At 46.4% G+C, this 21433-nt stretch overlaps 1 protein-coding gene across 3 annotated transcripts; it reads left to right on the forward strand.

Moving 5' to 3' along the window:
* The first annotated feature begins 16970 nt into the window (after positions 1 to 16970).
* MARCKS (myristoylated alanine rich protein kinase C substrate) lies at positions 16971 to 20947 on the forward strand. Of its 3 annotated transcripts, none has more exons than XM_056488193.1 (3): positions 16971 to 17403; positions 17706 to 17826; positions 18903 to 20947. In XM_056488193.1, the coding sequence occupies exons 2-3, from the start codon at positions 17728 to 17730 to the stop codon at positions 19656 to 19658; spliced, it is 855 nt and encodes a 284-aa protein (XP_056344168.1). In that variant the 5' UTR covers positions 16971 to 17403; positions 17706 to 17727; the 3' UTR covers positions 19659 to 20947. The 3 variants fall into 3 exon arrangements, with proteins under 3 accessions (XP_056344168.1, XP_056344167.1, XP_056344166.1); XM_056488192.1 differs by having other exon boundaries at positions 16973 to 17403; positions 17654 to 17826; XM_056488191.1 differs by lacking the exon at positions 16971 to 17403 and having other exon boundaries at positions 17410 to 17826.
* The last annotated feature ends 486 nt before the right edge of the window (positions 20948 to 21433 follow it).

The following is a 21433-nucleotide window of genomic DNA, read 5'->3' on the forward strand; positions in this document are numbered from 1 at the left end:
TACAGAGGGTAAGGTTTTGCTCTGACAAAAATATCTGTCTTCGTTGGTACCAGAGTCATCCTAATCAATATGAAATTTCATCCTCATCCTCTCTCTCACTTTCATTCTGAAGCTGGAAACTTTCTCTGTTTGAAGTCAAAACAAGTACATTAACGGGAAAAAATTTGATTTCAAAATTTTATTTTCAAATGAAAAATAACTCTTACCAAAATCTGCAACCATCTCTCTTCAAGTGTAGTAGCTGTTAATGACAGCTGTGCTGTGACATTACACAGTATATATCCATAAGGATTGGTGATTTCTATTTCTTGTTTTTCTTGGACACATTAGTCTTGTCTCCCTTACAACTTTCTGTATTTCAGCTCCACTGGGCACAAAGAGGCAGAAGATGAATTTTGGACAAGACTTATACAGGCTTGCCATTCTACTGCTGTGTTTCTAACCCCAAGGTTAGCAGGGTTAGGCAGTCAGTGCTGAGAACAAGGACTTAATTGAAAACAATTCCCTAATCTGTAAAGCAGCTTCTGTGTGAATGCTGTCACAACTAGAGACTCAAAACTCTGAGTGTGGACACTGACTCTGCCCTGCTTATTTGCTTTGCAGCTGGTATATTCAAGCACCAGCACAACTGCTTTATGCCTGTGCCCCTGTACATTTATATTCTGGAGTAGCAGCAAAATGCATTACTCTGTATTACTTTCTGTGGCAACAACACTGATTACACTTGAGCATACTACATCAGTTATAATGGCAGGAAAGTTATTAATAGGTGCTGTTTGAAGGAAGCTATGGTTGTGAGAGGAGAAGATGGTTGTGATTAGATGCTCTCAGTTCTATGTATGAGTATGTGACCCTGAAAAGTAACTATTACCAAAGCCTGGCTCCTCTGATGATGGAAGCAAATATATGAGAACTTACCATGTTTATTTCCTTTGCAAGGGATCTTCAGGTCATCACACTAATGACATGAGAAAAAAACCAAAACATTATAACATGGTGGATCATGCTTTATGGAACAAAGAATCACCAAAATGTGACTGATAGTTAGGCTCTTTGGAAACTAAAAAACTAAGCGAAAATCAAAATTAAAAATTCAAGAGTTTTCTTTTAGAAAAAGGAAAATTCTGCATGTGAGACCTAAATACTCCATCCAGATGGGAGTTTCAAGTTCTTCCAGGTTATGTTGACTGTTTATGCACAGGCATATGTCTAAAAAAGTGAAAAATGTCAACAATCCTTGTGTAAACCAGCTGTAGGAGTGTATTCATTATGTTGAACACTCAAGCCTAGCGTTACAAAAACAAAGCTGCTGTTGTGATACCAGCTAACAGGACACAACATGATCCTGCAGATAAGACAGATAGAATTTGCAAGGTTTAGCACGATGGATACTCTTTCCAATTTGGCAGCAAACACAATGTAGACTTGGCTACCTGAGCAACTGATGATAGATGTTCAGAACTGGACATAATGCTCAAAGTATTAGCAAGAAAATACAAATAACTATTTACCATCCATACAATATCCTGTCCTTTTCCCCAGATTGTCACAGATTTCTGCTGGTGTTTAAGCCTGCAGGGCTCAAATGAGTATCAGCTGCAGGCTGTCTTACAGATCTATCAGATGTAAACTAGGTATAAGAGTAGACATAGAAGGGACTCACATGAATTTCTTTCAGGTTACTGCAGGATGCATTAGTAACCACCTAGATTCTATCTGTGATTCTGAGCCCTGACTTGGGAAATGCAGATCTGAGCCTTGAAATGCTGCACTGGCTCAGGCCTCAGGAAAACTGCATTTATAAGAAGGGATTTGCTTTGTTCTTGAGTCAGGGAGGGGGAGATGGACAGGGGGAAAACTGAGTAACTCTTCAGCATATGAAGAATTCCACTGAAGTTCCACTCGGTATGAGTGGAAAAGACAATAATAAACAAGATTTCAAAAGCATGTAACAATCATTACATTTAAACACAGAAAATGTATCCTAAATTCTTTCTTGGGACAAATCACAAGGTAATCTATGGGATAGGCTTGGAATTCCTCCCAAATGAGCTGTGAAAGGACTGTGGAAAAGATTCCAGGATCCTGACCTTTACATCAGTTGCTTGTTTCAAGGGATCCCAAAAGCAATTGCTAGAACCAAAGAGAGTATGTCATGGTGAAGTCCAAGGCATTGCTGAGGAGAAAGGGGAGACAGGGATGTCATTGAGAGCAATCATATCCACTTCCCATCAGATCCATTGCTCAGAATGAAAAGTTTAAGAAGCTGCATCTTGAATCTTCCCCTCCTAATACCCATTCCTTCAGGACCAAACCTGCATTCCTCCACCTCCTCACGGCTTTCCAAGGTTACTCATAAGGCCAAATACTCCTGAGGCCGGTGAGCAAATGAAATTCTTCTTTCAATTTCACTGTCCTCAGGCTCTCTACCCCTCTAGCAGGCCCACACCTTTCCTCATGATTCTTTTGAAATTTTATTGGAAAGGCTTCCCAAGGAAGACCCATCACAGGCATAAAGCCACATTGCTCTCTCATAGAGTGATATAAACATAGACTGTGCAGTAGACTTCAGATTCACAAAAACCTAATTTAGAAAAGGTGATTTAGTGGGTTTAGGAATATAGATTGAAACTTATAAAGATTTAGGTCTACAGCTGAAACCAGCCTCGGTTTTCCTGGAGGACCCAAAATAATATATTTTTTCAGTTATCTGCCTTCCCAACACAGATAGAAAACTTTTATTTCTCTTTATGATTTTGTGAAAATAAAATCTGCTGACAATCACAAGGCTCTCAGATAAAGTGATACAGACCCTAAAAAGAGAATATAAACTATAATCCCAGACTACTCTTCTGCCAGTATTTTCCTTTCAGATTTGAATTCCACAACATTTGCAGTGCTTCTGTGTGAAAGCTTAACTTCAATTAAGGCAGTGCACATGAGCAGTCATGAGCCAGTATGCCCTGTCTCCTCTTCTCCTTTTTCCTGTCTCCTTGCCTTCCCTCTCACCTCTATCAGAGCCACAGGGGTTTTGGATCTGAAGTGTAGTGCTGGGCTCAGGAAAAGATTTGTTTGCCCCTTTCTGCAGACATTTTGTATGATGTCAGGGAAATCATTTGACCCTCTCATGCACAGAGAGTGAGTGAGGATGTTTTCTTTGTCCCAGCAGGATACAGCCAGCTCCCCTAGCTGCTCTGGACTACATTAGCAGCCAGTGAACCTTGTGTGCACCTTGTCTGAGGCCATTGCCCACCACTGTGGCCACAGCAGAGGAGAGCAGCAGTAACAGATGGTGGCTGTAATGCCAGGCCCCAAGCCATTCCAAGGAGATCCCCCAGCTTTGAGGTTATGAGGAGAAAGGTGGGACTTTCCACCCACCTTAATCCTGCTTCCATATGGCTTTGAGGAAGAGTTGCAAAGAAAGGGGAAGGTGGATAACAGGAATAACAGGATCCCAGTCAGGAAGCACTGGACACTTGCACCTTTGGATGTTTTCCTTTTCTTATGCTGTGTGGATTGGAGGCTTGCTCTGCTCCTGGCTGATCCCACCAGCTTCACAGAGCACCTCATCCTCCTCCCAGCCTCCCCCACAGTGTTCTTCCATCCTGAAGTGTCCTCCTCCCTGACAAGTTGCCCTGTCCTTACCCACTGAGAAGGGGAATGCTTTTTTTTGATTGTTTCTGCTTCTGCTGCTATGCCTTCTTCCTCATTTCTTGTCTATCTGTAAACCTTGGGCTCAGGAGGAGCCACCAATTACTCAACATTTGACAAGCACCCTGAAAAACCTTACTTTATTGGCCCTGCTACTTTATTCAACATGATTATTACCTTTCTTAATATTTGCAACAAGGTAAGGAGACTAGCACAGAGGATGACAGGTCTTCCTTCCACAGTGCTGTTGGACCTGGTCACAAAACAATGTTCAGAAAAGCAGGTCTATACCATTTCCATGCATTCTTTCCCACTAATTATCACTAACACCAGGCAGAAAACAAAGAGCTTTAGTTACTAACCCTGTGAAAGCTGCTTAAGAGAGAACAATATGTGTCTCCCTAATATCATAGAGCTAATAAAAGCACAGTGCAAACTGAAAATGCAGCTTTCAATGAGGTTTTCCATAAATTCTTTGGAAAGCTGAGCTGATTTCATTTTCTGTTTCAGAAAAACCCAAATATAGTGGCAATTTAAGTACTTCAACACCTTACCTTTCACATTTTCTCCCAATCTTATATATCTACTACTTCAGTGGCTAAGATCTAGTAAATACCAAATTATGATTTAATTAATGAAGTGTAAGAGTGACTTAAAATGTGTACTGATTTTGCCCAGGATGCCTCCCAAAAATCTCAGATACAGTTGACATATGTAATCACACATGCGGAGTAAAGCAGAACTAAAATTAGAATAATAGAATTAAAAGAACTTGAGTTGCTCTTCTCTCTGTTTGACTTCAGCAAGTTTGTGATACTTGTAAAGGTTTTTGTATGATGAATGGAATAGTGAGTCAATGCATAACAGATATATTTGTGCATAGGTGTACTTGTGCTGCATACAGATTTGTGTTTTGAAATATAAAATTTAAAGGGAAAAACATTGTGTTTGGAAGACTTCCTCCAAATCTAATTGAACCTGCAGCCTATCATCAGTTACTAAAAAAAATTCAGAAATACCAGTCTGAATGTTTCTCTTGATTTATATTTTGTTACCTTTTCTGAAAACTCTGATAACTGCTCAAAAACAACTGTGAGAGCACCACATTTGTACAGCATTTCTGCAGAGCTGGAGATGAATTTCACCCAAGGAAGCAAATTACATTTGAAAGTATTTTTATATAGAGAGACTTCCAAGTAACCCAAACCAAAAAGAAAGTAAATACAGATATAAAAATAAAACCACCACATTTTCTTCATTCCCTCATCAAACTTGGTGATATTGCAGTGGGGCCCCCCATGAAGATTTGAGGAAAAGAAAGAAGAAGGATGATTTGCCTGAGGCACGAGAAGGGAAGAAACTCACTACATTCTGATACATATGGAGACACAACTTGTGAAAAGCCCACTTTTTGTCCTGGGGCTCAGGCCCTTGTACTCCATTAATCATTTACTTGGCAACCTCTGCTCTCCCATCCATGGGCACAGGGCCACACTCCCTGGCAATGGGCTGGAGTTGCCCCAACCAGGGTTTCAGAACAGCACTGCTAGAAACACTTCAGGAGGGACCTAACCCCTCCATGATGTGCACTTCCTACAGAGTGAGTGCAGTGTCCTGTCCCAAGCACTTCTCCAATCCTAGAAATTACTGGAAACTATACCTTGTGTCACCAGTCTTCACTGAAACCCTGACAAGCACATACTGCATTTCCTGCCTTGTCTTGGCAGAAAAAGATATGGGAACCCATGGCTTGGAGAAAGGTGTGGCCAGCCTTCCTCCTCTTTCAGCCCTTTTGCTGGCTAGGCAGTGGATGCACTGTGTGTATCTGATGACAAGCAGGTAGATAACATTATCATGTGTCACTCTTATGTGCTGTGGTGCCAAAACCTCCCCCCTGAAACCTTTCAGACAGACCTGATTTTTCTAATCTTACACAATGTCTTTTCAAGATACAATCATCTGCTTAGAAGCACAACCTGACAGCACAGAACAGAGAAAACTTCTTTTCCCGGGACAATGGCCAGCAGGGTGAGGGGCAGCAGAGCTGTGCTTGCTGATGGCAGTGTCAAAGGACAATGACATTGCAGCTTGCTGACACAACAGCAAAGCTGAGCATCTGGAACATGAATCCTGCCCCTATGCTCCACTGGCCAAGCCCAAACTCACCTCAGCTCCTGAGCCTTTCTTCACCCCCAGCAGCCATGCTCCTCTTTCTCCTCAAGCAAGTGCCAAGGAAGGGTAGGGTTTCTCTGTGTGTAACATCACTTTTGGATCTTTAGGTGACAGGAAATGTGGTCCTGCACTCAGAGTGGAGGAGAGCAGGAATCACCCTATGCTCTGCCCTCTATAAAGGGGTTATAAACGAGGTTTGGGGTATGGGAGATGAGACAGAAAAGCCTTTCAAAGACTGGTGTCTGCTATATGGGGATTGATGAGCTCATAAAGAAAGAACCATCCTCATCTGAATCTTCTGAGAAACCCTCCAACACTTTGCTCAGAGTTTGGTATCACTATAACATGTGTTCATAGCTTTTGACATCTTTAGTGTCAATACCATTGAAGACTCAAATCGTACTCTCCATAAAGAATGAACTTTGCAGTTGAATGGTCTCAGTCTGCCTGCTGAAGCCAAGTTCAGCTGCATTTTGAACCTCCCTGAATGTGAGTTGCTGTTCATTGCCACCACAGAAGCCTCAGCCTGTACAAAAACTGCATTACTCTTTGCTGCAAATGTGCAGAGAAGGAAAGATGATCTCAAAATTCTCCATGCTACCTGTTTTTTCTGGGCACTGGAAGTCTGACTGCACATTCAGTGATAATTATGTCTTTCCCATTTATGTTTTGTCATGAATTTTCCCTGCTTTTGCTAGTGTGGAGGTGCTTCATACTTGCTGCTCACAGATTTCCAGACCACCCATGAATGCATTACAAATGCTATTGTATGTACAAACTTCAAAATGCTTAAGAATACAAAAAATTCCTGTAATTATGCTTCATAAAATTTAGATTTAAAGGAAAGCATTTCTTTATTTCTTCAGTAATGTGAATGCAGTATTAGGCTCATAAGCATTTAAATGAGTCAGATGCTTTATTTGTTAATTTCAGAAATTTTTCTTTCTACATGAATGAAAAATTCAAACTGAATTGATTCTGAAAGAAATAGTGCTGAACACAGCCATATGAAAAGCAATCTGAAAATCCTGACAGGGGTAAAGAAAAAGAAATTAAAGTGCCCATGATATATGTGGGGCTAAGAATGAAAGATAAATTGTTCCCTGTACGTGCTGTGTCAAGCCAGTTGTTGCTCCAAAGCTCTTTACAGGCTTTATGCCCACACACTGACTGAGCTGCACATCCTCCCTAGCAAATCTCAGTAAGATGCAGAAAGGGGAACTCTGCTCAGGGACTGCCAAGATTAAAGCACCTCAGAGGCTTAAATTTGCACTTTTTCTGTCCTTATGCTAACTGATAAGGCAATGACAGTCCACAAAGATAGGCCTGATCCCACAGAGATTTCAAACTCAAAATAACTACCAATAAATCCAAGGGAAAAAAAATAGAAATCAATGGATTAACCAGTCATTTCTTTGCACTGGTAGGTGTAAAAGCAAAGAAGGGGTTTAAGGAAGCATACAAAAGAAGCTAATAATACATTTTGCAGAGTTCCTCATAAGCATGAAAGGCAGTGTGGCAAAAAGGACAGAATTGCCACATTGAAGACAAAAAAAGGAATAACAGAGGCCAGCATCATAAGATAATTTGAGGAAGACACAAAATTTCACCCCTCGAATGTATGTTTTGCTTAGCATGGTATGCCCAGGAAATGAAAAGGGACTAACTTAAATAAAAATGGGGAACTGGGAATGAGAAGCCTTAAGAAAAGAGAACCATAAATTCTGTAAGAATAGCTACTATAAAAAGGACATTTACATGCTGAGAAGGAAGAAATAAAGGATACAGCTGAAGATTGTCAAAATAGCTCTAAGCCAAATGTGAAATAGTTTCCAGTAATTCAGATGCCTGATGGGCAGCCAGGTCCTGGGCTCTCCCCTGCGAGGGAGCGCTCTGGGGCTGGCGTGGTATGACAGCATGGTCTCCAGTATGCTCTCCGTGTTTCACATGCCAGCCAGGGAGAAGGAAACGGATTGCAGGGGAAATCGCCATCTGCTTTTGTCAGTAAAAGACCGCATGCGTGCCTGGAGCCCAAACAGACTGAAGGCAGCCTTTTATAGCTGCATGGGGGGAAATGGGAGACCTTACAAAAGTGTGAGAGAGTATAATTTAGAAGGAATAAACAAAAATTACCGTGACACTACTTCATCTGCTCTGTATAGACTCCAACACAGCATCACAGAAGGCATGGGAACTTATAAAGGCAGGGGTTCGCATTAAACCTGTGATTTACTCGGTTTCTGAGTTCCTAGCTTCAAGAACATTATTACAGACATTGTTTTCTCACACTTTAATGTAATTTGTATTGTGCAGAGGGAAAAGATTGTAAAGTTTCTCTTTCCCATAAATGTGTACAAAAGGCATTTGTAAGCCTCGTTCACTGAAAGCACCGCACAATCTTTGGTGCATTTATACTTCCAAGGCACACAGGCAGGTGCATTAATTTCCACATTCCATAAACTATTAAATGGGGGCACAAGACCTCAGAAATACATCTTGAAACTAAATTGAGTATAGGCATAGCTAAGGCAGTACTGAAAACAATATCACAGTCTGAATCACATAGAATCACAGTGTGTCTGTGATAGGAAGGCATTTCTGGAGATCATTTGGTCCAATGGTGCAGGACTGTGATCAGATGACTTTTGAGGATAGAGGCTTCACACCCTCTCTTTGGCAACCAAGGGAATACTGGCTAGTCTATAGTTCACCAGATCATTCTTTTTGGCCTTCTCACGGATAGGACTGATACTATTTTCCTTCCAGTCCTTGTAAGTCTGCTCTAATCACCACAACTTTTTCAAAGATAACTAACAGTATCCTTGCAGCAACATCAGACAGTTCCCCTAACACTTGTGGGTGCTTCCCGGGGGATCCCAGGGGCTCGTATATATTCAGCTTATTTAAATGTTCCTCCTCCACCAAGGGTAAGTTTTCCTTTTTCCAGACTTTCCTTTTGATTGCAGAGTCTTGGTGTTCCTGAAGGCTGGTCTGACCACCAAACACTGAGGTAAAGAAGGCATTCACTGTCTTGATCATTTCTGTATCCCTTGGCACCAGGGTCCCTGCCCTCATTCAGCAGCAGGCCCACATTATCCCTGACCTTCCTTTTGCTGCTGGCAAGCTTGTAGTAGCCCTTCTCATCCCACATCAGACTTGACTGTAGGTGGGCTTTGGCTTCCCTAATTACATCATGGCACACAGTGTCTGTATTGTTCCTGGCCCACCTGCTTCTGCCTCTTGCATTCTTCCTTTTCCAGTCTGAGCTTGGTCAGGAGCTACCTGTTCATCCACACAGCCTCCTGCTGCCTTTGCCTGACAGTGGCTTTACAGCAGCTTGGGTCCCAGGGACGTGTGTTTGCAGCATAGACACAAAGAGTTCAAGGCAGAAAAATATTCTTTACCAAGACTTGGAGCCAGTTCATCTATGCTTATATCCATGTCTGCTTCCAATATCCACAACAAGCTGTACTTCAGCTGTGCCCCAATCCAGCAGGGCAGATATACCTACAGAGACCTACCCCAGCCACAGAGGCAGTCTGCCACAGGGCAGAAATATGGACTAAAATTCCCCCATCTCAAACTAGCTATTTCATCACTAACTCCTGGCAGGACACAAATGCGCCAGTCTTCAACTAGTTATTTCACCAATAACCCCTCCTGTCTCTTGCATTACACATATGTGCCTTTCTAAATTAAACAGCTGAATCTGTAATCATTAACTCATTTATTTCAACAATCCTTAATTTACTACCCTGAAGCCTGCAGCCTGGACTGTGGTTTCTTGCAATACTTGTTACATGAAATGACCTTTCAATCACTACATCTTCAAAAATCAGTACACAGCTTAAGGAATATTTATACAACAAAATCTTAAAGTAACTTGTTGCTGAATTCATCAGACTGGACCTAGGAACTGTAGCTTTAAAGTATGATCTGCCACTGCTTTTCAAAATGGCAGGAGACACAAGATGTGCCCCCAGAGGTGTCCAACCAATGCACCATGTCTCACCTCAGTTGTCCTTTCTCCAAAGCACTTCAGAAGCAGCTCTCAGAGGCCCTCCCTGGGGAAACACAGACATCTCTCTGCCTGTGTGATGTCCAGAGCAATTGAAGTTTGTGGGGACACTGATCTACTTGCATGTGAAGGAAATCTTGTCACATGTGAGGGAAGGGGCTATGACATGCAGATCTCTCTAAGCTGTGCAACTGACCTGCCTAGCTGGAAACATGACAGTGCCAGGGCATACCAGCTCTCTGCTCAGTGCTCCACTATGAAACAATAAAGAAATAAATTATATATATATATATATATATATATATATATATATATATATATATAATATATATGAGCAATGAGACAAAACAGAATCATGATTGTATATTGAAGTCATTGGGTCAAACCACTAACATTGGACCATGAGGCCAGTCCTTGCTTGCTCTAAGAGCTAGAAACTAGAAAACTTATAACACCTTCAGAAGAGTAAGGACCAGAGGCAAGCTGTTTCCCGCTCCCAGGCAAGCCTGCTAAGTAATTAGACTGCAGAATCATGCTCAGGTTTTGGAGCAATTACTATGTAATTCTCCATGCCAAAGAGTAACTCTTAATTCCTTTGCTGAACAGCTTCAGTGAGAGAAAATGGAAACATTTGTGCTCACATTTCCTTATCCTAGAACTTCATGGGAAAAGCAGAGGGAGGTAAATGAAGGGATTCAGACTTTCTTAGGTGGGAATTAAAGCCATGCTTCCTGGATGAAAAGGGACTGGCTCTTAAGCTTTCAAAGGGGCAAAAGCACCTCACTGCAGGGAAGAGGTCAGAGTTCTGGCTTCCAAGTAAAGGGATATACTCCTCTACAACCAAATGTAAGGAATCCAGGTCTCTGAGACAGGCACAAATGCTTTGTATTTCCTATTTGTGATGTATTTCTGGGGATTACTTGACCACTGATATAAAATCTGTGCCCTACTAGTATGCCAGACAGTACATGTCACATACATTCCTGCCAAGCTGACCAGAATGCACTCTATATCATTTATTCCAGCTACCAGAAACAAACAGCCTTTCTGAGCTGAGTGTAACAACAAAAACAACAACTCAACAACAGCAACTTGTACTGGCTTAGCCTTTTGTACCTTGTGGCTGCAGTGTATTTTTTCAGGCAGTGAGAATCACAAAACCAGACTTAGGGTACCAGCCTCTACCTGCCAGCTGGGCAAATTACAGACTTTGGCACTTGGCTTTCTCCCCATAGCTTGAGCCCTACAGAGAGCCAAGGCACTTGGTGTGGAGGCTGTTAATTCCACAGCCCCAAGTTCTTGTCTGATTTAACCCTAAATCAGTTTCAATTCACAACAACTAAATGTCAGGAATCCAAATCTCTGAGTCAAGCTCAAATGCTTCCTATTTCAGACACTTCTGTTTAGCTGGGTCCATCGGTTTCATTTCACACTCTGTGACACTTTTCAGCATAAATTTACATGATTCTACTCTTACACAACTCCTGTCCCCTCCAAATCTAGCTGGAATTCATAAAAGCCAGGCTAGCTGTAGCCACATGACACGAAGTAGTCATCATTAAAGCACATGTGGTCTTTCAGTAGAACATCATGAAACATCACCTATCAATGCCATTCTAAAAGAGACCTGCTCATCAGACATTTTTCACTTAGCTCACTTCCCAGAAGAACTGAAGGAGAACCAGGAAACTGGAAGCAAGCACAAGTTTCAGAGAAGGGGGGGATTGTGTGAGGCAGTGGCTCTGTTGAAGCAAATGTCAATGGAACTGAAGCTTAACTTCATGCTCAATCAGGTTATCACCTGCTTGTCATCACTGCAACTTGTCTGGCCACACCAAGGGTTACAGAAGCTAAACCAGCAGGAAACTACCCTTCCCTGCTCAAAAAGCTGGGGAGGGGAGGATGGGGTGGGGAGGGGTTGTGGGGGGAGGAGAATGGAGGAAGGGTACTGGGGAAGACAGAAAGAATATTTTTCTGCTGGTTTAACTCTCCAAAATGGCTTATCAGGAGGTCAGAGGAAAGCCAGGGCACACAAAATGGAGGGAGTGGAACTGTAGGGCCAGAGCACAGGAATGGAGGGAGTACAGAACTACTGCTGCATTGCCTTACCCTGGGTAAAGCTGCGGGGGAACTACAGTGGAGCAGTATTTGTCCTTAGAACTGAAGATTGTAAAGTGTTTACAGCTCTCCACTATCTCTGTTTCTTTTTGTCCACACCCTGCTTAATGCAATGGAGGCCCAAAGCCCTTTCTTTGCTGCTGAAATGGTGTTCTTTAAAGAAGAATCAGCATACAGTATGGACCAATCTTTTAGTGATATACTCACACCATCCCTATTGTTAGTTATTGTGCCTTGCTGTGATTGCCCTTGAGGGAGGGGCTCAGGCTTTACATAGAGTGTTTTTCTATCATCTAAGAAATTTATGGTTGGGTTGTGTTGGGTTTATTGTTGGTTTTTTTTATTCTTGATTTTACTTTGAGGATTTTTTTCTTCCCAGAAGTAACCAGCCTCATTACTGGATGCCAGTTATCCGGTTGGTTGATATTTTTTTTAGGTATGATAGAGACTAGCTGTATGATACATTTAAAATTATTACAAACACTGTTAAGTTTTCAGTTTCCCAGTACACTGAACATTCAAACAGTCTGTATCCTATTTAACAAACATTGTTGAATGTATTCAGTTAATAAAAGCTTGGCAAATATTAGTAAAGGGCTTGTAATGGTTGTGAGTGACATAAAGGTTAAAAGCTTTTGATAGCACTGCACCAAACTGGGGTAAAGCTTGAAGAAACTGAAGTGATGTGTCAGTAGGAAATCTCGGCACTGATTCAGACAACATTAAATACTTATTTTTAAGAAACTGGAAAATATGCAAATTCTGCAAATCTGATTTAGTTTTGAAACTTTTAACATTATTGATCTCATATTATCCTGTTCCCCCATTACCAGAACTGTCCCAGTTTGACAGTTCCTGTGAAAGCAAGATGTTTTCTGTCCTATGCTCGTCTTACACTTTTTCTACATAAGAGAATAAAGGACTTGTGGTAGATCAGCATATAGGGAATATTATCTCTCAGTGTAAACTTTGGTTATCATTTTTTAGTTTGACTGCTGCAGTCTCTACACATAGGAAAGGTCTCTGTGCACTCCAGGACCTCCTCAGAGCTCAGATCACCCAGGGGAGAGTCACAATGTGAACACTAGACAGCACACACTGTTTCAGGAATTCTGTAAACATTGGATTCCAGCTCCCAAAACCGCTCATAGATTCACTTTCTTTAAAGGCTTGTCTGGACGAGGATAAAGGTGCATTAAAAAAAAAAAAAAAAAGTGTCAGTGAAAACTTTTAATTAACATGTTTTCAGATTCTCAGTGTTGACAGGGTGTGTTGCATTTTAGTGCATTTGCCAACAAACAAGTTAAAATACATTTGTGTCCCAACTACGAGTGGCAAGTTAGGACATGTTTTGAAAACTTCCAAATTTTAACAGGAGTTAAAACATGATTGTGCTTTTACCTTAGCAGAGCATAAGTGTCACTGATAGGTTTTCCTGGGACTCCAGTGAGAAGCTGCCACAACAGCAAGGAGCTGTTACTGAGCAGCTTTCTCCTTTTCCTGACCTGTCAAATGAAAATACCATTTCATTCACTTGTATTCCAGAAATGGATGAAAATGGATTTTTTAGGCAGTATTGGGAAGCTGGGTACTAGTGAGCTGGGAGGTTTGGCAGTAGCTGCAGGAGTCAGAAGCCATAGGCGGTAAATTGCAGCTCCAGAGTACCTGATGTAAGGTCAGGATTTCCACAGCCACGTAACCCAGAGTGTGGCACCACATTCAGCTTTTGTTCTAGTTGTGGCCAAACACTTTGCAGGAGCAACTTTGCCTCAGCTGCTCTTGGGCCAAAAGCTATGAGCTTTTTTCCTGGCCTCCCCACAGAATGTTAGTGCAAAGTTAACATAAGCACTACATACCATGCTTATACCTGGCTAGCTTGACAGGAAGGTTTGTTTATGCCCAATCAAAGTTGTGGCTTCAAGGCACAGATTTATTACTAATGATCATGAAGTCACAGCCAAGAATCAGTAACACTGCCAGCTGCGAGGCTGATTTGCTGGGCAGCACTGTACAAAACATTTTATCATTCCACAGCTCAGTCTTCCACCTTCCCAAAAGGCTGAGGATGAAAATACCTCAGGAAAAATGTGGCGATGGGAGTCACTTTTTACAAGCACTGCAAAAAGACAGCTTCATCTAGGGGGTGCAACACACTTAGAAATCAGGAGATTGGAGTGACAGAGCCCTTAAATCTTCAGAGGAGCAATGGGAGGCAAATCCTGCTGCCTCCCTGAGAACATCTCCCCAGCCTTGTCTCTTCTTCATTTGGGGGCTCCACAGAGTTGTGTTTCAGTTATGGTTGTCACGTTCTTAGAAGTATCACTACACATGACACGGGGGAATATATGGTTTTTTGCTGACACAGCTATCGTGGTAAAAGCTTAACACAAATTCCAACTGAGACTATTCTATTCTGTGCAAATACACTTGACAACAGTACCAATTTTTTTTCAGGCACTAAGTCTCCAACACCTTACACACAGACAACTTTACACTGGTACATCGTTGCTCCTACCACAGAAATTCTAGTACAACTTTTTATGAGGAAGGCACAGTAGAAAAGATTCATTCTCATCTTCGTAACTGATTAGTCCTGTTACAAAACACTGATGAGGTTGGTCTGTCTGTCTTCCTCTTTTCCCTCTCCCTGCCTCTTGGAATGAGATTAAAACACCAGGAACTTGAGTAAAGTACAAGTTGAAGAAAGAAAAATCTCCCCTCCAGCATATCTCTTTGCTGGGTGCATTAAGGTGTGGTGCGACAGGGAGCAGCCTGGTAGCTGATGGGCTCAAGGGGTCATTCGAGGGGATAAATCTTGTATTTGCACCTCACGGTCAAGGGTTTGGGTAAGAGATAGCTGTCCGGGTCTTAATTGCACTGGGACTGACAGAGGGACCATACGTATATTCCAGATTTCCTGCTTGTCCAGACACTCCACAGAAGAACCTGTGGAACTAAGTACCTAGAGTAAGATCAGTTACGGCTTAGTCTTTTTCACTTTCTTTTTCTTCTCAAGTTGTAAAACACTGAAATGGTTGGAAAACATACCAAAAGCATAATGTAAAGCATATCATCTAAACTCCAAGTCACTATGTGAATTTTTTCAGCGACGCTACTCTGAAATTCAGACGTAGCTACGGTGGAAAGCAAAAATGCATAAGCCCGTGCCGGTGAAATTGTCTATACCCGTTCAGGATGCCTTTTGAAACTGATTGCGAAGTCCTGTCATGATCTTCCAGCAGGTCTTCTTAGGTGATCTGTTACATCAACCAGTCTAAAGAGATAAAAACCCAAACCACCGCCAACAAAACCACGATTTCCTTAATATCCAGATGAAAAGGAGCACACAAAACACAACGCGTGCAGCTGAGAAGCGGGGGAGGATCCCGAAGAAGGAGCCGTCCGGCTGGCCGTGCCCCACGGTGGCGGTGCCGTCACGCCATAAGGTGAGCCCTCCGCGGCTCCGCATCCCTGCTGCCGCCGTGCCCGCTGCCGCACACCGCTCCAGCGCGCCGGGCGAGGCGGCAGCCGGCGGATCCCCGGAGAGCCGCTCCCGCCGCCGCGGCGCCCCCGGCCGCGACCCCGGCCCCACCCGGCCCCGCAGCCGCAGGTGACGCCGGGGCGGGCAGAGCCGCTCCCGCCCCGCTCCGCTCCCGATCCCACCGCCGAGGCCCCGCCGCCCCCCGCCGTCGCCAGGGAAACCGCCCGGCGGCGCGGCCCCGCCGGGGGAGCTCGGGGCGCGGCGGCACCCCCGGACCCCCGCCCCGCCCCGGGCGGTCACCCCGGCAGGAGCGTGGGCGTGGGGGCTGCCCCGGGGGAGCGGGACGCCGCTGCGCCAGGCTCGGCGGGGCGGGCGGCGGCGGCCGAGACAAAGGGAGCGGCGGCGGTGGCTGCGGAGGGGCTGTGCGTGAAATGCGGCGGGAGGGAGGGAGAGGATCTATCCCTCCCGTAAAAAATACCAGCCAAATGCCCCTTCTTGCCCCCCGAGAAACGAAATATTCCCCTCGAGCGGTTGAAAGCAATGGGCTGCCCTCGCCGGGGTTACCGAGAGGCGGCTCTCCGCACGGAGCCCACCGACCCCGCCAGCCCCGGCAATCCGCGGGGAGAGGGAGGTGGGCGGCTGAGCCGAGCCTCCCCGCTCCGCAGCCCTTCATTATCGGAATCATTTTAACATCCTTGTTTATAAACAACAGGCGTTCGGAGGAGATTACCCGACTATGGGAAACGATCGTTCTGACGCTCGTTTCTGCTCCTTAAAAGGGGACGGGGGTGCCGAGCGGGGGGGGTCTAGGCCAGCCTTCCCCGCATCGCAGCACGGAGGGAGGGAGCCGGCCGGCTCCCCGCACACGCCACCCCCTCCCCCGAGAAAGGAAATCACTCGGGTTCGTGATATTTCGCCCACCCCAGTGCTGATAAGCGCTCCAGATCGTCGTTAATTCGCGTGCATTAGTTTCGGGTTACATCTTATTCGAGGGTTTAAATTCAACGTAAATACACACTCGGGGCTGAGGTTTGGGAAAGCGCGAATGTTTCCCTGATAACGTCGCTTCGCCCACTACTTGAATGCATGGAAATGTAATCGTGAAGTGGGTCACTGCCTTACAAAATACTTTAAAAACACAAATCAGGAATAATCAGACAGCAGAATTTAATTAGAGCCGTAGGCTAATCACAAAATATTTTATTCCAAGCCAATATCGCTATGGGGGAGGGGTCCGTTTCTGCTCCAGCAGCGGCTCCTGCTGCCACTGCTTTAGCGTTTGCAACATCTGGCCTACAGACCTACTAATTTCGACTCGTGATCTCGTTCGGCGAAACTCGATCTACGTGGTTCAAATACCTTCCAAATTGGGGGCGATTTAACAATCGCGACCAATTAAACCCGGGGAAGAAAAGAAGAAAAGGAAAACAATAAAAAAACAAAGAGGGAGGGGGGAAGCAAGCAGCAAATCCCCTCCTTCGCTCTCTCCCCGCCCGGGGCTCGCACACACTATCTGTTGCTCTCACGGCGGCAGCGGGCGGGGGCGTGCGGCGGGGCCGGGACGCTCTCGCTCTCACTCACACTCACACTCGCACTCACCGCACGCCCCTCGCACCATTGTCCCTGCCCGCCCGCCCCGCTCGCTCTCCCTCGCTCGCTCTCTCGGGGTGTTTTGTTGGCGGCCCGGCGGGGCCCGGCGCGCCCGCGGCGGAGCGAGAGGAGCGGAGCGGAGCGGCACATTCATTATCGGCCGGGGGCCGATTTCAAACCGCTGCCATCGCGGCTCCATTGTTCGCCGGGCGGGCGGCCCCGCCCCCCTTTGTGCGCGGCGGCCGCGATTGGCCGGCGCCGGGCGGAGCGCTGCCGTCACCGCTCGGGAAGCCCATTCATCTGTGCACTTGGGCGTTGGACTCCGCATCTTATTAGCAACCAGGGAGATTTCTCCATTTTCTCCTTGTCTACAGTACGGCTACAAATCTGGGATTTTTTATTACTTCTTTTTTACTAAACTTGGGCTCCTTTTTTTTTTTTTTTTTTTTTTTTTGCTCGACTTTTTCCTCCCTTTTTTTCCCCTCCCTCCTGTGCTGCTGCTTTTTGATCTCTTCAACTTTAAATTTTTTAAAAGGAGTGCATTATAATCGGTTCTGTTCTCTCTTCTCTTTTTTTTTCCCCTCTGGTGTGTGTGTGTGTTGCTGCTGCTGCTGGTCGCCCAGTATTTATACCAACCCAACGCTCTTTGTTTCCCCTCCTTTTGGATCTGTTGAGTTTCTTTGTTGAATAAGACAGCATGGGTGCCCAGTTCTCCAAGACCGCTGCAAAGGGCGAAGCCGCCGCCGAGAAACCTGGGGAAGCAGTGGCTGCATCTCCATCCAAGGCGAATGGACAGGTAAAAAACGAAAAGAAATTTTTTAAAAAAATATTAAATCTCCTCCTTTTTCTAAGCCAACTTCGACGGACTCTCTTTCGCATCCTGTTTAATTCTTCTTCCTTTGATGCCCCAGTGGCACGTTCAATGGAGAATACGGTCGATCCTTTTATCTTTGCAACTCGAGGCAAAGGAATAATTTCTTTATTTTGGTTAAACGGGCTCGGCTTTGAAAGATTCGTTCCTTTATCTTTCCTGCGTGGGGGGCGGGGGGGAAGGGGCACGGTTCTTTTTTTTTTTTTCTTTTTTTTTTTAAATCCCTCGTGTATTATGGAGAGCGTCCCAATGGCTCGTAAACGGAAGGATCTTACACCGCTTGGCTTTTCTGCCCGCTTAACCTCCTCCCGAAGACGGGACGAGAACGGAACGCCTCCCGCGGCAGAGGCGGGCGGCCGTGCGGAGCGGGGCCCGGAGCCGCCGGGCAGGGCGCTCGGCGGGCAGCCCCTCGGGCGGCACGGCGGGCCGGGGGCTGTGCGCCCGCCCGGTCCGCGGCAGCCCCGCCGGGGGGCCGGCAGCCGCGGGGCACGGCTTTCTGCCACCCACCCGCGCCCCTCCCCGGCGAGAGCCGGGCCGGCCGTGCCCCCGCTGCCCCGCGCGGCGGCGGCGGCGTTGCGGGCAGCCACCCCCCGCGGCCCCCGCAGCTGCCGCCCGGGGCAGCCAGCCGCGCTCCGGGCGCCTGAGAGATGCAAATGCGGCGTGAGTGGGGAGGGGGGGGGGGAAGGCGGGGGCGCCTCGCCGCACCGCCCGGGCGCGGAGGGGCCGCGGCGGGCGGGGGGCCGGGGCCGGGCCGGGCGAGCTTTGTTCGCCTTCCCCGCCCCGCGCCGCCGCCGCGGCTTGGACGGGGCGCGCCGAGGGCGGGGGAGCGCGGCGCGGCCGCCGCTGCGTGGAGCCGGGGCGCCCTCTGGCGGCCGCCGCCGGGAGCGCCCGGCCCGGCGAGAGCGCGGGGCTGCGAACCGCGGGGAGCGGCGGGGCCAGGGCGGGGAGGGCGCCCCGCGACCCCCCCGGCACCGCCGGTAACGCCGGTCCTTGTCTTGCAGGAGAACGGCCACTTGAAGGTGAACGGCGACGCCTCCCCCGCGGCGGCGGAGGCGGGCAAGGAGGAGGTGCAGGCGAACGGCAGCGCGCCCGCCGAGGAGACGGGCAAGGAGGAGGCGGCCTCGTCGGAGCCCGCCTCCGAGAAGGAGGCGGGAGAGGCGGAGAGCACCGAGCCGGCCTCCCCGGCGGAGGGCGAGTCCTCCCCCAAGACTGAGGAGGGCGCGACCCCCTCGTCCAGCAGCGAGACCCCGAAAAAAAAAAAGAAGCGCTTTTCCTTCAAGAAGTCCTTTAAGCTCAGCGGCTTCTCCTTCAAGAAGAACAAGAAGGAGGCCGGCGAGGGGGCCGAGGGCGAGGGCGGCGCCGCCGCCGCCGCGGCGGAGGGCGGGAAGGAGGAGGCGGCGGCCCCCGAGGCGGCGGGCGGCGAGGAGGGCAAGGCCGCCGAGGAGGCGTGCGCGGCCGGCAGCGCCGAGGCCAAGGAGGAGGCGGGGGACTCGCAGGAGGCCAAATCGGACGAGGCCGCCCCCGAGAAGGCGGCGGGAGAAGAGGCCCCGGCGTCGGCGGCGGCCGAGGAGCAGCAGCCGGCCCAGCAGGCGGCCGAGGGGAAGGCGAAGGCGGCGGAGGAGGCGGCGGGCGCCGGCGCCGGCACGAGCGAGGCGGGCAGCGGCGAGCAGGAGGCGGCGCCCGCGGAGGAGCCGGCGCGGCAGGAGCCCCCCGCCGAGAGCAGTCCCGAGGGACCCGCCGCCGAGTCGGCGGAGTAGCCAGCGCCGCCGCCGCCCCTCGCCGACGGACTTTTCTTCCCCCTGTTTGTTTTTGGAGTGGTGCCAGGTACTGGTCTCGGAGAACTTGTCTACAACCAGGGATTGATTTAAAAGATGTCTCGTTTCTTTTTTTTCTCTCCCCCCGCAGCTCCCATCTCAAATCGTTATGTGTTGCCGCCATTCCAACGGGCGGAGGGGGGCTCCCCTCCGCCTTCCTCTCCCATCCTCTATATTTTGGTTTTTTGGGGTTGTTTTTTTTTTCATCAGTATTAATGTTTTGTTTTGGTTGGTTCGGTTTTTTTTTTTTTCCGTTGGTTTTTATTTTCTTTGTTCGTTTTATTTTTTTAATTTCATACTTTGCAACTCTCTTCATATTATAAAACTTTTGCCGATCGGTCTATGGACATGCCCATATATGAAGGAGATGGGTGGGTCAATAAGGGATATCAAATGAAGTGACAGGGGCCGCAGTGGGGAACCCGGGCCGCGCAGCCCTTGCCGGGAGCGCGCCCCGCCAGAAATGATGTAAGGGGTTAGTCTTTTTTTTAAAAGAAAGTTATTACGATGTATTTTGTGAGGCAGATGTTCTATAAGGTTTACAACACTACAAGTCTTGATTAAGAAGGAAAGGAAAAAGGAAAAAAAAAAAATAAAAATCAATACCCAGATAAAGAGATCATAGTCTTAGGAATTCATTTAAACCATAGGAACTTTTCACTTATCTCATGTTAGCTGTATCAGTCAGTGATTAAGTAGAAATACAAGTTGTATAGGCTTTATTGTTTATTGCTGGTTTATGACCTTAATAAAGTGTAATTATGTATTACCAGCAGGGTGTTTTTAACTGTGACTATTGTATAAAAAAAAAAACAAATCTTGATATCCAGAAGCACATGAAGTTTGCAACTCTTTCCACCCTGCCCATTTTTTGTAAAACTGCAGTCATCTTGGACCTTTTAAACACAAATTTTAAACTCAACCAAGCTGTGATAAGTGGAATGGTTACTGTTTATACTGTGGTATGTTTTTGATTACAGCAGACAATGCTTTCTTTTCCAGTTGTCTTTGAAAATAAAAGAAAACTCTTCAGATGCAATGTTTTTTTTTTTTTTTTTGTGTAGCATCTTGTCTATCATGTTTTTGTAAATACTGGAGAAGCTTTGACCAATTTGACTTAGAGATGGAATGTAACTTTGCTTACAAAAATTGCTATTAAACTCCTGCTTAAGGTGTTCTAATTTTCTGTGAGCACACTAAAAGCGAAAAATAAATGTGAATAAAATGTATAATTTGGTTGTCTTTCTTTTATGGATACTCTGGTAGCTTAAAGGGACTAGCCAGTATTGCCTAAATTTATACAGAGATAGTCATGTGTGCTATTAGCACTAGCTTTGAAAAGTACCTTCCTGGATCTTGGACTCTGTAATACTGTGCATTTTACAGAGCAAGTGTGCAGTGCACCAGGTAATTTGTAGGCTTTTCTGGCTTTAAAAAGAGGACTGGAAGGCAGTCTGAGCATGTACAGTGTATGATTCTCCTGTCCAGGCTCCATCTTGCTTTTAAGACCAGAGATATCCAGAGTATGAGGATCTTGCCTCTTGAGGAAAATAAGATTTAATTTGAATTGCTTAGAGTGAAATTTTTATGCTCAGTTGCCTAAAAATTAAGCTCTTGAACAGATGTCCTGCTTAGGTCTTGGTGTGCTGGTCCTGCTTTGGTACCTCAATGATTATCTTGAAAACTTTAGCCTGGAAGGAGAAGGAGGAAACTAACAC

This window comes from Oenanthe melanoleuca, chromosome 3 (assembly GCF_029582105.1).
Source record: "Oenanthe melanoleuca isolate GR-GAL-2019-014 chromosome 3, OMel1.0, whole genome shotgun sequence".
Lineage (NCBI taxonomy): Eukaryota > Metazoa > Chordata > Aves > Passeriformes > Muscicapidae > Oenanthe > Oenanthe melanoleuca.

What these genes read in the sequence shown, in the direction of transcription:
- MARCKS (XM_056488193.1), top strand. Translation starts at nt 17,728, where the DNA reads ATGGGTGCCCAGTTCTCCAAGACCGCTGCAAAGGGCGAAGCCGCCGCC. An exon ending in CATCCAAGGCGAATGGACAG is followed by an intron (nt 17,827 to 18,902) that starts GTAAAAAACGAA and finishes CTTGTCTTGCAG; the next exon opens with GAGAACGGCCACTTGAAGGT.